The 16306-nt window shown below is 36.4% G+C and overlaps 1 protein-coding gene across 2 annotated transcripts; it reads right to left on the minus strand.

Moving 5' to 3' along the window:
• Positions 1-613: 613 nt before the first annotated feature.
• On the minus strand, positions 614-16179 carry LOC138329556 (sulfotransferase 1B1-like). Of its 2 annotated transcripts, XR_011209465.1 has the most exons (7): positions 16027-16179; positions 8595-8793; positions 7784-8122; positions 4310-4413; positions 3867-4053; positions 3100-3736; positions 614-3046 (listed from the first exon to the last, which is right to left on the minus strand). XR_011209465.1 is itself a non-coding variant. In XM_069276630.1 (6 exons), exons 2-6 carry the CDS (start codon positions 8791-8793, stop codon positions 3624-3626), a joined length of 942 nt encoding a protein of 313 aa, XP_069132731.1. In that variant the 5' UTR covers positions 16027-16179; the 3' UTR covers positions 614-3623. The 2 variants fall into 2 exon arrangements, 1 of the variants encoding a protein (XP_069132731.1); XM_069276630.1 differs by having other exon boundaries at positions 614-3736.
• Positions 16180-16306: the final 127 nt, after the last annotated feature.

Consider the following 16306-nt stretch of genomic DNA (forward strand, 5'->3'; position numbering starts at 1 on the left):
TTAAGGTTGTTTTTTGATGTTTGTACCTATCGCTTCTTCTTTAAGATATTTTTTTAAAGATGGCTTCCCGCGTATATAAGAGCTGTATTTTTTTTATCAACCGCGAAACCGAAAAATTATTACCATGTGCATTTCTTGTGGATTTATTACAGAAAAATAAATAAAAATAGTATCAGATACTGCAGTATTACTCCATAGTCATCGGATCTCGAAAAGATCACGTGATCATTTCAGTTCAGTTAGTTATATCAATGGACGAGTTCACGTGTAAATCTAGCTTAACCACGAGCTGTGCGTGTTTCAACAAATCGGCGAAAGTTTTAACTCACGTTTCGTAATTTGATCTTCTAACTATACTCGTGTGTTACCAGCTCAGATCCAGTACAAGTTTAAAGTTTTTCAGGCTTTTTGTATTCAATAATACAATGATCATTGTTATGTTTCAAGATGGCGGAGGATTAAACAAATTAACTAATACATGAGTATGATATATATCTACAGATTTATGAGAATTTTCCTTTTTTCTGTTACCTGGATCAAATATTTCCCCAGTAAATTTAAGCTCCTTACACTTTCAGATGAGAATAACCAAATTAATTTACATACACTGACATGTTTGTGGTAATATACTTTTATTAACTTGTTACGTAATTCCGAATAAGCAGGACACCGTATTACAAAATACATTTCATCTTCTACATCATTTTTGTCACAAACAGTATAAAGTCTTATATCAGATATCTTATATAATTGAAATCTCGTTGCTTTATAAGATATCTTAAATAAGAACGAGATTTCAACAAAACCCCAAAAAATGGAGTCTCCCTTCTCGAAATATCACGTGAGCCTACATATAGACATGTACAGTATACTTCTACTCATTCCATCTGACTCTTGTTGGCTTCATACAGTATGTTATGCCAGTATCAAGCGTTTGGTTAAACGACACAAATTGACCACCATTTTATTTATTACCTATATGTCCGAATCGACAACAGAGTAATGGTAATAAATGTTTCTGTGTTTTCAATATATCGTTGAATGCAACCAAACAGCACTAGATTCTCCCTTTCAGCGAAATCTCCGCCATTTTGAACGTTTCTTAAATGTGCACCGATGTGCTCCGAATGATGATCGAGGGAGAAATTAGTTTCTGTTTTAAATGCTACGAAATCTTATTCTATTCTGGGTCGAGACCAGTTACCGTTAAGGATTTTGATAAAACTAACGCACAAAAGGCGGTCCAAGATACTTCAGTAATAAACGTCGTTGTTTAATTTTGATAATATGTTTTTGACAAGACGCCAATTATTTTCACCGCCAATTGGTACAGTTGACGATACCTACAGGACCAGTTACCGTGATTACAAAATGGAAAGGAAATGCGCTTTTAAAAACATGCTTATTGCACTAAAACTTAGTTTGTGTTTCATTAAAGCAACCGACATCTATTTGATATCATTTAGTGAAATAACATAATCGTAATGCATGGTTACTTTGGGATCCAGTGACTGATCGAAAGCATCACGGAAAAAGGGACTGTCTAAAGGTGCGCTCGATAGGTGACCAGGGAATCACTGAAAACATGATTCAGCTCTGGGCAAGGATAAATTTAGACAAACAAACGTGTAGACGACCTTAAACTTACAGAAATTCAATAAATACATATTGATTCATTTTGTTTGCAAAAAAAAGGAAAAACAAGACGTATGCACATGGTAATAACTACCATCTGTTTTACGATCCTGTCCATCCATGCCCGATCAGTAACTTGCCATATACCAGTTATTTTGCATACTCTGACCTACTTTGATGCAGACGATTTTTGAAAACGACTGACAAAAAAAGCCCACTATGATTTCAAGAAATTTCAGGATTAATATACACGTAAGTCATGATTTCAAGCTATTCCCCGCTGTGATTGAGTGTTGCAAACTTTGATCTAAAAAGGAAAACATAGATTTGTTAGCAATATCGGTTGCAAATGAACAATGTTTTGTTGAATGAGCTGTTCAATAAATCCAGAAAATTGTGCGGGAGATGGAGCGTGCGCAGAAATCACAGTAACTGGCCATGGTACATCACGGTAACTGGTCGCGACCAGGTATTAGATATCTTATATAGCAACGAAATTTCAATTATATAAGATATCTTATATATTAATTGAGATATCTTATATACTACATTATATATCTTTTATACATAAATAAGATATCTTAATTAATTTATATATGAGATATCTTATATACTATATGAGATTAAATACGGGATATACCTTGTTATTGAATAAATGTTAAATTGGTTTAGCAAAAAGAGAGTGAAAGATATTTACTCAATATTTGTTTAGTTTTAGAATTCAGAGATGGTTTCCTTTATTGGATTTCAAAGTTATCAATATGCTTGTAAATTTCACATTCGAAGAAAATCAAATGCGTAACGCAATTTCTGAATAAATATGTCATGCAAGCGCTGTGAATACAATTCCAAAAAGTGTTTTGTATCATTTACATTCATAGCAATCCAGATATTGTTGAAACCACATCTACCTAAATCATTTTTTACGTCATACAACCAATTAAATTTATAATTTGGCTTTTTTTTTGATAATGAATTTTATTTCTTTTAAACTCGGGACTTTTTTGGTGTGTACTTAGGGAAAAGTTGATAACTTTTTATAATATACGTTCCCTATTTTTCATTTTTTTTTTGTTCACGGACTTTCAAGATACGGATTATACGGCTTTAACGTAACCGTGAAATATGCTCCTCACAAATTCAAATCACCATACAGTAGTGCATTCGAAATTTAAACCTTGAACTCTTTGGTTTATGGAAAATCATTTAGTTGGTTGGCCTATAAAACATACACCTATATATGTGTAATACTAGGTCAAAGTCTATAGCTTTGCTGGCTTTGTGATCTAATTTCAGGAAAAAAAACCTTATACGTAAGAACAACGTAACAACAAATGAGCGTCGATTGATATCATTACCATTGTCATATTTCATACAGTTTGCTACGTAATTGTTGGAGTCAGTCATACACCTTGAATCAGTATTACGTAATTGTTGTGACACTGGTTGGAGTCAGTCATACACCTTGAATCAGTATTACATAATTTCAATTCACTTTAGTTTACTTTGAAACGCTTTACGTCCACAGAATGAAGTTAAATCTATTAGACCATGAGAGTCGCATTTGTTTACAGAGTAAAGAAACACATAAATGTACAGTATTGTTATCGCTATGTATAATATCTCAAAGTGTCTGATTGGATTGTGTCTAATTCAAGTTCTATAATTTCAATCAAACATATATATACCTGATTAATGGGTTTTATAAACAGAAACATTCATTAAAGTGTAAGGGAGGGTTAATGGCAATCACAGTAAATATTACAATATGAAATGATTATATAACGTGTTAAAACTTATCTTATCATATTTTCACTATGACTTATTATACGCCATGATTGTTTGATGTACCATTGAGAAAACGCGAGACATGAAAATATGAATTATTGGTCTACATATATATTACTCTTATATACTTATATACATATATACAGTTATAGTAATCTTATATTGTTATTGGAATGTTATTTCTCGTAATATTTTGTTATCTATAATTCATATGTGAATTTGAGGTCTATGCCTTTAAACTCTCGTTCCAGCACCTGATCGAACATTTCATTTTGTGCCACTGTGAACCAGTTCTTCCAATCCCCTGTTGTGCCTACGAATTAAAGAGAAAACAGTTATAATATTGAGAACGTGAAAAGATCGCGCACATCTGAATTGTCACATACCAGGAACGTTAATGAAACTCTGGTCCAGTTAAGTTCTAGGATATCAAGAATATTTACCTTTTCTGAAAACGAAATTTGTTTTATCCCTTGAAACTAGCGGGAGAACGTCCTCTCCTTTTTGGCCTGATTTTGTGGCGTCCACAAGGTTTTTGAATGAACATTTATTGGCGATATCCTCCATAACTTGGGAGCTTAATTCTTTGTTCAAAAAGGCTGCAAGTCGTGCGATTTCTGCGACCGGATTCTACAATAAATAAACTTTTCCGTCTCTTTGAGTTGATTTAAACTATCCGACTGCTCTTTCCTTTAAAAGTATAAACATGATTTATTAAAGACTTTCTATTTCCCTAATTTGTTAACAAAATCATGATAGTGGCATGATGTATGTAACACATGTTTATATAGATGGGAATTCGTACCACTTGAATTATGTGTATATACGATGATGACTTATAAAAAACAGTTTGCCGTATATCAAAGTAATAAAAAAAACCAGTTACCTTTTTCAGGTCTTCATAGAAAGCGCTATGTACATTTGTTACTACTTTTGTCTTTTTTGCCTCTTCCCATTCACTTAGGTAGTTAAAATAACCACCATAGATATCTGGAACATAACAATATCTACGTTGTGGATGACTGATTACATTGTGGATGACTGACTACCTTGTGGATGACTGATAAAGTTAACGTTGTGGATGAGTGGTTACGTGGTGGATGACTGATTACGTTGAGGACGACTGATTACGTTGAGGACGACTGATTACGTTAACGTTGTGGATGACTGATTACGTTAACGTTGTGGATGAATGATTACGTTGTGGATGACTGATTATAAAGAGCAGTAAGGAGTCGTGGTGAGACATGTAATTAAATTATGGATGGCACTTCTACTTCCATACTTTTGATTAAATGATGCCCATTATTTGAACAATAAATGCTGTTTAATCGTGTACATATATATGACTAACAAGGACATAGTCATTCAGATCCCCCGCCAATGGAGATATCAAAACTGAAGTAAGTTTGATTTTGGAGACTTACGTGTATGAAAAAAACCCAGGAAAAAGGAAGTTGAGCTAAAGAAAGATGGAGTATAATTCAAGTAGAGCGGGGCTGCAATTGTTGAATCAGGTATACAGCCTTGACATTTATATTAGACTATATACACAAAGATGGGTGGAGTTTTGCAAAGTAACATTTACCATTTACCATGATATTTTCAGCAATGTTTCCATGGTAACGGAAAAAGTGCAAAAAAAGAAAACCTAAAAATAGCAAAAGGTACTACTAGACCATAAAAAGAATGTGTCTATGAAGTTTTGTGGAAATATCTCTGCTGCTTTTAGAGTTATGCTCCAGAAACGATTCTTACACAAAAATCTGCCATTTTCAGCAATGTTATCATGGTTACAGAAAAAAGTACAATAAGTGAAAACCTTAAAATAGCAAAAGGCACTACTAGACCATAAGACTAATCTGCCTATGGAGTTCCGTGCATATATCTCAACCGGTTTTCCAGTTATGCTGCGGAAACGAACCTGGTACAAAAACATGACATTTTCAGCAATGTTTCCATGGTTACAGAAAAAAGCACAAAAAGTGAAAACCTAAAAATAGCAAAAGGCACTACTAGACCATAAGAACAATGTGTCTATGAAGTTTCATGGAAATATCTCTGCTGGTTTTAGAGTTGTGCTCCGGAAACGATTCTTACACAAAAATCTGCCATTTTCAGCAATGTTTCCATGGTTACAGAAAAAAGTACAATAAGTGAAAACCTCAAAATAGCAAAAGGCACTACTAGACCATAAGACTAATCAGCCTATGGAGTTCCGTGCATATATCTCAACCGGTTTTCTAGTTATGCTGCGGAAACGAACCTGGTACAAAAATATGACATTTTCAGCAATGTTTCCATGGTTACAGAAAAAAGCACAAAAAGTGAAAACCTAAAAATAGCAAAAGGCACTACTAGACCATAAGAACAATGTGTCTATGAAGTTTCATGGAAATATTTCTGCTGGTTTTAGAGTTGTGCTCCGGAAACGATTCTTACACAAAAATCTGCCATTTTCAGCAATGTTTCCATGGTTACAGAAAAAAAGTACAATAAGTGTAAACCTCAAAATAGCAAAAGGCACTACTAGACCATAAGACTAATCTGCCTATGGAGTTCCGTGCATATATCTCAACCGGTTTTCCAGTTATGCTGCGGAAACGAACCTGGTACAAAAATATGACATTTTCAGCAATGTTTCCATGGTTACAGAATAAACCACAAAAAGTGAAAACCTAAAAATAACAAAAGGCACTACTAGACCATAAGACCAATGTGTCTATGAAGTTTCATGGAAATATTTCTGCTGGTTTTAGAGTTGTGCTCCGGAAACGATTCTTACACAAAAATCTGCCATTTTCAGCAATGTTTCCATGGTTACGGAAAAAAAGTACAATAAGTGAAAACCTTAAAATAGCAAAAGGCACTACTAGACCATAAGACTAATGTGCCTATGGAGTTCCGTGCATATATCTCAACCGGTTTTCCAGTTATGCTGCGGAAACTAACCTGGTACAAAAATATGACATTTTCAGCAATGTTTCCATGGTTACAGAAAAAAGCACAAAAAGTGAAAACCTAAAAATAGCAAAAGGCACTACTAGACCATAAGAACAATGTGTCTATGAAGTTTCATGGAAATATCTCTGCTGGTTTTAGAGTTGTGCTCCGGAAACGATTCTTACACAAAAATCTGCCATTTTCAGCAATGTTTCCATGGTTACAGAAAAAAAGTACAATAAGTGAAAACCTTAAAATAGCAAAAGGCACTACTAGACCATAAGACTAATCTGCCTATGGAGTTCCGTGCATATATCTCAACCGGTTTTCCAGTTATGCTGCGGAAACGAACCTGGTACAAAAATATGACATTTTCAGCAATGTTTCCATGGTTACAGAAAAAAGCACAAAAAGTGAAAACCTAAAAATAGCAAAAGGCACTACTAGACCATAAGAACAATGTGTCTATGAAGTTTCATGGAAATATCTCTGCTGGTTTTAGAGTTGTGCTCCGGAAACGATTCTTACACAAAATTCTGCCATTTTCAGCAATGTTTCCATGGTTACAGAAAAAAAGTACAATAAGTGAAAACCTTAAAATAGCAAAAGGCACTACTAGACCATAAGACTAATGTGCCTATGGAGTTCCGTGCATATATCTCAACCGGTTTTCCAGTTATGCTGCGGAAACGAACCTGGTACAAAAATATGATATTTTCAGCAATGTTTCCATGGTTACGGAAAAAGTGCAAAAAATGAAAACCTAAAAATAGCAAAAGGCACTACTAGACCATAAGAACAATGTGTCTATGAAGTTTCATGGAAATATCTCTGCTGGTTTTAGAGTTGTGCTCCGGAAACGATTCTTACACAAAAATCTGCCATTTTCAGCAATGTTTCCATGGTTACAGAAAAAAGTACAAAAAGTGAAAACCTTAAAATAGCAAAAGGCACTACTAGACCATAAGACCAATGTGTCTATGAAGCTTCGTGGAAATATCTCTTCTTGTTTTAGAGTTATGTTCCGGAAACGAACCTGGTACAAAAATATGATATTTTCAGCAATGTTTCCATGGTTACGGAAAAAATGCAAAAAATGAAAACCTAAAAATAGCAAAAGACACTACTAGACCATAAGACCAATGTGTGTATGAAGTTTCATGGAAATATCTCTACTTGTTTTAGAGTTATGCTCCGGAAACCATTCGTACGGACGGACGGACGGACGGACGGACGGAACCCATTTGTATATCCCCCGCCAACTTCGTCTTCATTGTTTAATTCTAAATTTTTTTGCCAACTTTTATCGTTGCCACTGCTAAATGACTGCTCAGAAATTATAGTATGGCTAGCCACCATTTTTTTTCTATATATTATCTTATTGTATTATCGATTTTTTATGACGTAGCTTACTTACTGTGTCTGTTTTCACACATATCCTGTATGTAGTCACTCCAGGTCCCCGGGAAGTTGTCCTCTCCACATGACGTCAACGGGTCCCTATCGATGTGGTTGTAGAATGACACCATCACATCTTTAGGGTTTCTCGACACGAGGATGATTTTATATCCATTATCTACGTGTTTCTTTGGGATATGACGAAAAGCTAAGTGTGTGTTGATGAAACGTGGTGAAGGAGCATTTGCTAATTCTTCAAGATTACAAGCTTCCATCATGAAATTAAGTTTATGTCCTTTGGTATATCTGGCGTCTCCCTGTAGGATCATGGATACGATTTCGTGTACCCAGTGTGTCCCTAAGGAATTAGAAAATATATTTATGTATTCACATATAGGAGGATAAAATCTTCAATAATGTTCTTTTAGGTACAGTTTATTCTTATTTGAAATCTATATTTTAAATTTCCTTTTGAATACAACCGTTATAGTAATAGAAGGTAAAGAAATCCGGAGTACCAGATAAAAATCATGGACCTATGATCAGTACCTTGTATCTGTTCCACGTGGGTTCCGAACTAGCTATTCAGAGTTGATCTAGTGCTGCATAAGTAAATGAATGTGGAATGAACCTCCGCCATCCTGTATGGATTACTAATAAATGCTATTCTTGTTTTATTCTTGTTATTAATGAACTTTTACAACCTATATGTTATATCGCATTTAGTCAATAAAAACTTGAAGAGGTGATGCAGTATTTACATATTTTGATAATACAATTACACATGTATGATGGATGGCATTATAATGAGATTGTATCGACAAACATACCACATTTAGGAAATGTACAGAGTAGTATATCTGATTCCCTGGAGTCGAAGTTCCTAATACTCTGCATGTGTTTTTCAGTATTAGCCATTATCGGAGGGAATTTTGGTAGCATACAGCCATCGTAGATAGGGAATTTCACTTTTCGTACGGCGTCAAGGGCCTTCTCTCTTTCCTCTGGACTGAGTGATAAAATATCCATCTGTACAAAATAAAATATTTATAAATATAAAAAACACAGATAGGCATAAACCAGGTGGATGCAAAGAAAACAAGAAAACAAAATATTTTCATGCATGCATTCATGATATCTTGAACTAGAAAAAATGAATGGGTAAAAGCATTAGAATTTCAGGATTTTTCATTGCAAAATATACCTTATTTAAAATGGCTACCATGGCAGGAGGCTAAAAGTTTAATACCTTTCCAAAATAAAAGTTTCTTATACACAAAAACAACATAAGAAAATATAAATGATGGCCTAAGATGAGATTATAATGCCAAACAAATGCAACATATAGCAGTTTTGCCGTCTGGTGTAGTGGAATTCACCTAATGCGCGGTAAATAGCATGACGACAGGAAACATAATACGACCTGCGTTATGAAGATTTGCATTTAATTTATTTTAATTATATTGTTCAGAAGTTGATGTTGCGTGTATTATTAACGTGAAGTTAAAAACTTTTGCGACACTACAACATTATCAATCTCGTTTCACATTCCAATTTTAAAAAACAAAAGCCATTTCGAAAAGGTAGTGGCCTCCTAAACTGAAGAACCCCATCTTTTCTTATCTAGTGTAATAAGAGAACATTGTCTTTAATTAAAGAACATGATAACTGAATCCATTCACCAGTTTTATATAGATGAATCGGTATACGCTCCTTTGCTAAAGAGTTGTGCTTTGGGAAATCATTTAGTTGGTTGGTTTCTAGACAGTCACCTCTATATGTGTAATGCTAGGTTTACACTATGTTCCCGGCGACCACGGCAGCCCCGTTTGCCCGAAACGTGGTGCGCCGTGGAATTTTGGCTATTCTTGTCTCTGTATTCAAGTTGAGCTAGGTCTTGTGAAGTTTTGCCACGGTCTTTTACGGATTACGTGGTGGACCGTGGATATAGGGGAAAGTGCTGTTCCCGGCTTAAGCACGGTCTATCAAGGCTACCACTACGTTCTCTCTAGGCCTGTTACGATCTGATGAGGTTTGCTACGTTTTACACGTTTTGATCAAGCTCCGATACGTTTTTCACGGTCCGCCAAGGCTTACTAGGGATGAAAGTCTGATGCCGGGCTTTTTTGAGCAAATGAAACAATACTTATTGCCGAAAATGTCATTTCAAACACGTTTTAATTACAAAATTATAATCATTATAGCCAAGTGTTTCTTCGCAAATATTTTTTTTCTGTAATGGTTCTCACTTAATCTGCCTTTTGCAATAATATCTTTGGTGTGATTTGATGGTTTAAATGTGTTTGATAATGAATTTTTCTATTTATTAATACAAATAACTCCATGAAGTAGCAAATATGTACCAGGCCAGGCAATGATACTCCATCATATATTGCTTGCAACGTAAGACCGTAATAAGACGCAACACGCCGTATCACGTCGGACTTTCAACCGCTACTAACCGTGATGTGCCTTGACAGTACGCATCGAAACGGCTATCATCCACCTTGGTTTGCCGCCAAAACCTTGACAAACCTGGACAAAACGTAAAGCCAATCTGCATCAACCGTGGAAAAACGTGGAAAAACTCAACAGAACGTCACAAAACTTGAAATCACCGTGAGATTCCGGGGAACGTGCTTGCTGCCCGTTCCACCACGGACCGTCTGGAAGTTTTGTTACGGCCTCGTACGCACTGTTACGTTTTGTTACGTCAATCCTGTTTTATTACGTCCTGTTGCGTTCACCATCTGTACCGTGACTGCCGTGGCAAATTTTTTGACAGTTTAAAAATCTGGCACGGCATCCACGATATTCACGACCGCTCACGTTTGTCTATCACGTCCTTCTGCGCTGTTTCACGTTATCTCGCGGTCACCACGTTTTGTCCACGGTAGTCTGAAATGGGGCTGCCGTGGCCGCCGGGAACATAGTGTAAACCTAGCATTGGCTATAATAATTATATATTTATACCAAATATAGTTAAGATTTTCTGTTCTTTTAAGACATTTTGTAATTAAAATGTGTTTGAAATGACATTTTCGGCAATAAATATTCTTTCATTTGCTTCAAAAAATCCCGGCATCAGACTTTCATCCCTAGCAAGCCTTGGCGGACCGTGAAAAACGTATCGGAGCTTGATCAAAACGTGTAAAACGTAGCAGACTTCATCAGATCGTAACAGGCCTAGAGAGAACGTAGTGGTATCCTTGATAGACCGTGCTAAAGCCGTAGTGTACCTTTAACCTCCGGGAACAGCACTTTCCCCTATATCCACGGTCCATCAAGTAATCCGTAAAAGACCGTGGCAAAACTTCACAAGACCTAGCTCAACTTGAATACAGAGACAAAAATAGCCAAAATTCCACGGCGCACCACGTTTCGGGCAAACGGGGCTACCGTGGTCGCCGGGAACATAGTGTAAACCTAGCATGATATACTGGGTCGAAGTCTATACCTTTGCCGGTGTAACGTTGAAAATAGACCTCCGTTGAAAGTTGACCTCGGGTCATTTTTCAACGTTGAAAACGGACCCCGTATGCCGTTGAAAATTGAACATGCCGTTGAAAATTGACAGCGTCTAGGGTCAATTCTCAACGTCAGGTCTGTTGAAAAATTACCGTTGAAAAATGACCCTTGCAAACTCTCAACGGATGATCTGTTGAAAAATGGCCTTAGTACATACACATATATAGCTGTTGCACAAACATAATTCTCGAATTCTGTTATCGCCATTCCTAATATAAGCACCCCTTCTGTGCTGGTGTTTAAATTACGTAATCACCGCAATTTGAATTGAAATTTTGTGCCCGCTTCACATGTTCCGATGCCTGTTTCCGTTATGCAGCTAAGTTGACAAAAACGCTCCACCCTCAACTGCAGAGCGGCTCATTTGTTAAATCCTCTCCAACAACAGATAAATCCAGTTCAACTGGCAGCACATCTTTTTTACCGTTTTCTAATGAAAATGGGTCTATTTTGGTAGACTCGTGATTCGCCGGTCTGTACGCAAACAGGACAAAATCCAACTTTTCGTCCCAGTCGTCTCTATTTTAGTTTGTATATGACTAAATCATTGTACATAGTGTCCTGTTATATCTCTCTGTAAGGCCTCCAGTCTGTGGATGATAAAGAGAAGCTATTCGGTGCTGTATCCCCGTTCTTTTGCAAAGGGCTTCTTGTATTACGTTGCAAAATTCGCACCCTTGAGTTTTTGGAATACCATGATCGAAATGAAATGTGCATTCTTACTTGGAATAGCTTCAGCGTCCACACGCTTTATCAGGTATTCGGAGAATGTTAATATATTCATTCCCTACAATACAAGAATGCATGTATTATACAGCATATCTGCGTATGGATCAGTTTTGAAATGATCTGCGTATGGTTGTGTTGTGATGTTGGGTCGTTGCATGTTGTTGTGTTGTGTGGTGTTGTGTGGTTTTGTGTTATCGTTTGTTTAGTTGTTGTCTGTTGTTTTGTTGTATTGAGTGTTGTTGGTGGTGTTGTTGTGTTGTTTTGTGATGTGCTGTTGTGTGTCGTTATGTTGTATGGTGTTGTATAATGTTGTGTTGTGTGTTGAGTGATGTTGTGTTATCGTTTGTGTAGTTGTTGTGTGTTGTTGTGTTGTATTGAGTGCCGTTGGGGCGTTGTGTTATGTTGTGTTGTTTTGTGTTGTGTTATGTTGTGTTGTGTTGTGTGTTGAGATATGTTGTTTGGTGCGTGATGGTGTTTGGTGTTGTGTGATGTTGTGTTATGTCGTGTTGTAGTGGTGTTGTTTTTGAGTGGTGTTGTTTTGTGTGTTTGTGTGTGTTTTTGGTGTGTTGTTGTGTTGTGTAATGTTGTTGTAATGTGTGTTGATGTGTTTTGTTGTCGTATGGTATTGTTGTGTGTTGTGGTGATGTTGTCTGGTGTTGATGTGTTGTGTGTTGATGTGTTGTGTGTTGATGTGTTGTGTGTTGATGTGTTGTGTTTTGTGTTGTCGTATGGTGTTGTTGTGTTTTGTGTTGTAGTGTTGTGTGTTGTGGTGTGGTTTTTCTCTAGGTACTCTGGCTTTCCACTACCTCCTAGACCAGGTACGTCCTGAATGACCCTGACTGTTAATAGGACATAAAACAAAAATAAACAAAACCAAACTAACTAATGCTTTGTCCGACAACTTTTTGCTAATTTCTGCTCTTATTTACTACATAATATCGTTAAAAAATAGATAAAAATGTACAAAAAAATAATCTTGGCCTTTAATAAAAAAATTTATTGACCCTGAATTTTGGCATTCATTTTTCCAAAGTAAGATGCACAGATCGAGTCGACTGAGGCCAGTCATCGGGAAAATTGGGTTACGTAATAAAAAACGAGTTCTCATGGGGTCACCTTTCAACGGGGTCCATTTTCAACGGGTCGATGTGAAAGTGCGCTTAAAGTTCAGTTTTCAACGGTTTTTGGGGTCATTTTTCAACGTTGAAAAGTGACCCGAGGTCAGTTTTCAACGGAGGTCCATTTTCAACGTTACACCGCAAAGTTATAGACTTCGACCCAGTATATTACACATATAGAGGTGACTGTCTAGAAACCAACCAACTAAATGATTTCCCAAAGCACAACTATTTAACAAAGGAGCATATACGGATTCCGCTATATAAAACTGGTGAATGGATTCAGTTATCATGTTCTTTAATTAAAGACAATGTTCTCTTATTACACTAGACAAGAAAAAATTTCAGTCGCATGCCTATGAACAAACTGTAAAGGAACAATGTCTGTCTGTTTGTTGATATCATTCCCGTTGTCATATCTCATACAATTTGCTGCGTAATTGTTGGGGTCAGTCATACACCTTGACTCAGTATTACGTAATTTCAATTCACTTTAGTCTACTTTGAAACGCTAAATACGTCCACATTGTGAAGTAAATCTATTGGACCATGAGCGGCGCATTTGTTTACAGAGTAAAGAAACACAAAAATGTACAGTACATGTATGTACCTCCAGGTGTCGGAGTGGGCTGTCGTAAATTTAACTTCTCTTTAATTTCAAGGAAACACGAATGTTACAACATTTTAATCGCTTTTATTAACAAGAATATTGATCAAAGTATCAGGGAGAATTTATAACGTTCACTGTAAATGTAATAAAATGAAATTTTTAAATAACCATAGGGATCTGAAAATTAGTTTCAGATTATATAATCATGGACCCACCAAAGTGCCCTTAAAAATCATTACGTCATTGAGAAAACGCGAGACATGAGAAAATGTATAATTGGTCTACATGTATATATTACTCTAAGATAGGTAAGATAAACTAGTTTTGGTCCAACAAACAATGAACCTAGCTGTAGCATATATTTAGTATGTTCCATTTTTGGAATCACCCCCCCCCCCGCACTTCATACACGCTACACACACCATACATGACCCTGGCTGTTACATTAATAAGCCATTAATTTAATCAAACAAACAAACAAATGTAATCATCCATAAAATCGATTTTGAGTATTTATCGTTTTGCATTATTGGTTATTTTAATGTTCTGGTAATTCGATCATTCACCTTACTGAATTTATTTTGACGATTTCTGTTTTATTAAATCATAAACGATGTTTGCATGTGATGCATTAAGATAGAGTTCCATACGCTGAATTCTTGAGTTACTAAGTTTGTTTATTATACATGTTTATACATGTACCTGTTTCTCAGCTCAAAATAGTCGTCTGCTACAGCACTGTCCCGTCTCTGTGCACGTGAAGAGTGTATATCCCGACCAAAGGGCCTCGTTCCTAATTGAGGACATATATAATGTTATGAGGCCCTGTGTCCCGACCGAGATTGTACAGTTTTTTTGTTGGTTTCATTTGTTTGATTGGGGTTATTCAATGTATTGTCCGTTGCTTTGCACGAGCACAGATAGTTATAAGTATTTTAATACTAACCCGTTTCGAGCACGTGCGCGAGTTGATATTTGGTTATCAATCTGCGTCCGTGCATAGCTATAGGGTATGTAATATGGCTAAGACCACAAGGGTTTGTTACATCGAAGGCTGCATGGAGCCTTGACCACAGGGGCACATAAAATCAATAAAATAAAAATAAATCAATATTACTATTTAAAATTGCGTGTTTAAGTCGTCATAATGGAGTATTTAATTTATGTCCCTCCTCCCACCTCGAGAACAAATATACATACCCGGCCTACTATATCGGTTAAGACGACACAATTTTCTGTCTAGTTTACAATATTGCAGGTACCCCCCCCCTCTCACCACGTGCTTGTATGTTCGTTTCTTCCCGTCCGATCCTGTTTCCGCATTTACGTTGTATCTTTGACAGTTCTATTTTCACACTGAACGAATGTACAGGTCTAAGTGCGCGTATATAAAAAATACAGATTTTTTTAATTGAAATATTTAATTCAGTTTCGGTGATCATGAAGCGATATAATGTGAACGGAAAATCATAATTTATGGTGTTACAGTTGACAAAGACCATATCTGTATTATTTTTAGCGTTTCGAGCAATTTTACCTTCTATTATGGATTTTTCTTTAGTATGCCTGACAAAAAGGGCTCACTAATCAATTTGATGTTTAACCCATTATAGAATGTTTGACAAAAAACACATTGCACACTCTAAAATACCTACATCACATATTTCAGCGGTTATACCACCTTCCAAATATCTATATCACTTGTATGTAAACCGATCATATACCAAAACCGGTGGTGTCCACGACTGCGCCTAGGAACCAATGATTGCGTACGCCGAAATAAAACGCTCGGTACTGTGAATTCAGTCATTTCTAACTGTGGGAACAGGGCAAACATTGTTTGATATGTTATTTCACAGGATTCTGTCTATCGTACGGCTGTTCTAACGAACTACAATTTCACATTCAGCCAAACAAAGTCCTGCACTGTCCTGTACCATGCCCAGGTGCTGTTTTTGGCGTGAAAATCGTGTGTTGTTTCTTCAATAGATTTTTATTTAAGTAAGGACAGTAATTATCTCCAGCATTTTTAGAAACTGCAATCATTTTGTCACCGAAACGCAACATCTATAGGAGTGTTGCATGAAGCATAGAAGAGGCATGAGTGATTTCCCAGTCACTGTTGACACTCGAAGCGGAGCTTTCGACGCCATATTTGCTTCGCATACCAAATTACACCTTCGCATACCAAGACACGTTCGACCCCCTGATAGCCATGCAATATAACTACCCGTGTCATTTCTGGCACATCTTTCTTGAATTTGACATAAGACTTACCTGTCGCTGTTTAGAGGAAATAATCCCAAAGTGTTTTTAAAGATATTGAGACACGTTTACAGACAGGTGAAATATTAGCTTAATACATATCAGCTAAAATACACCTGAACAATCACGTGACCCGAACTGGTATTACAAGCACGCTCTCCTTTATTATGTCACCCTGATATCGAGTTCAGCAAAGACGATTCTTTTTAAATGACACAGGGCATTCATATTGTAACATGGCACCAGGCTCACAAATCCATAGTGACAAACTTAAGCGGAAAAGTATTTCTGG

This window comes from Argopecten irradians, chromosome 8 (assembly GCF_041381155.1).
Source record: "Argopecten irradians isolate NY chromosome 8, Ai_NY, whole genome shotgun sequence".
Taxonomy (NCBI): domain Eukaryota; kingdom Metazoa; phylum Mollusca; class Bivalvia; order Pectinida; family Pectinidae; genus Argopecten; species Argopecten irradians.

Bases quoted from the DNA above. Each gene is read 5' to 3' on its own strand.
- LOC138329556 (XM_069276630.1), bottom strand. From the start codon at position 8,793: ATGGATATTTTATCACTCAGTCCAGAGGAAAGAGAGAAGGCCCTTGAC. The intron at 8,123-8,594 runs GTATGTTTGTCG...CTAATTCCTTAG, and splicing joins CTGTACATTTCCTAAATGTG to GGACACACTGGGTACACGAA. The intron at 3,737-3,866 runs GTAAATATTCTT...TTTAATTCGTAG, and splicing joins AAATTTCGTTTTCAGAAAAG to GCACAACAGGGGATTGGAAG.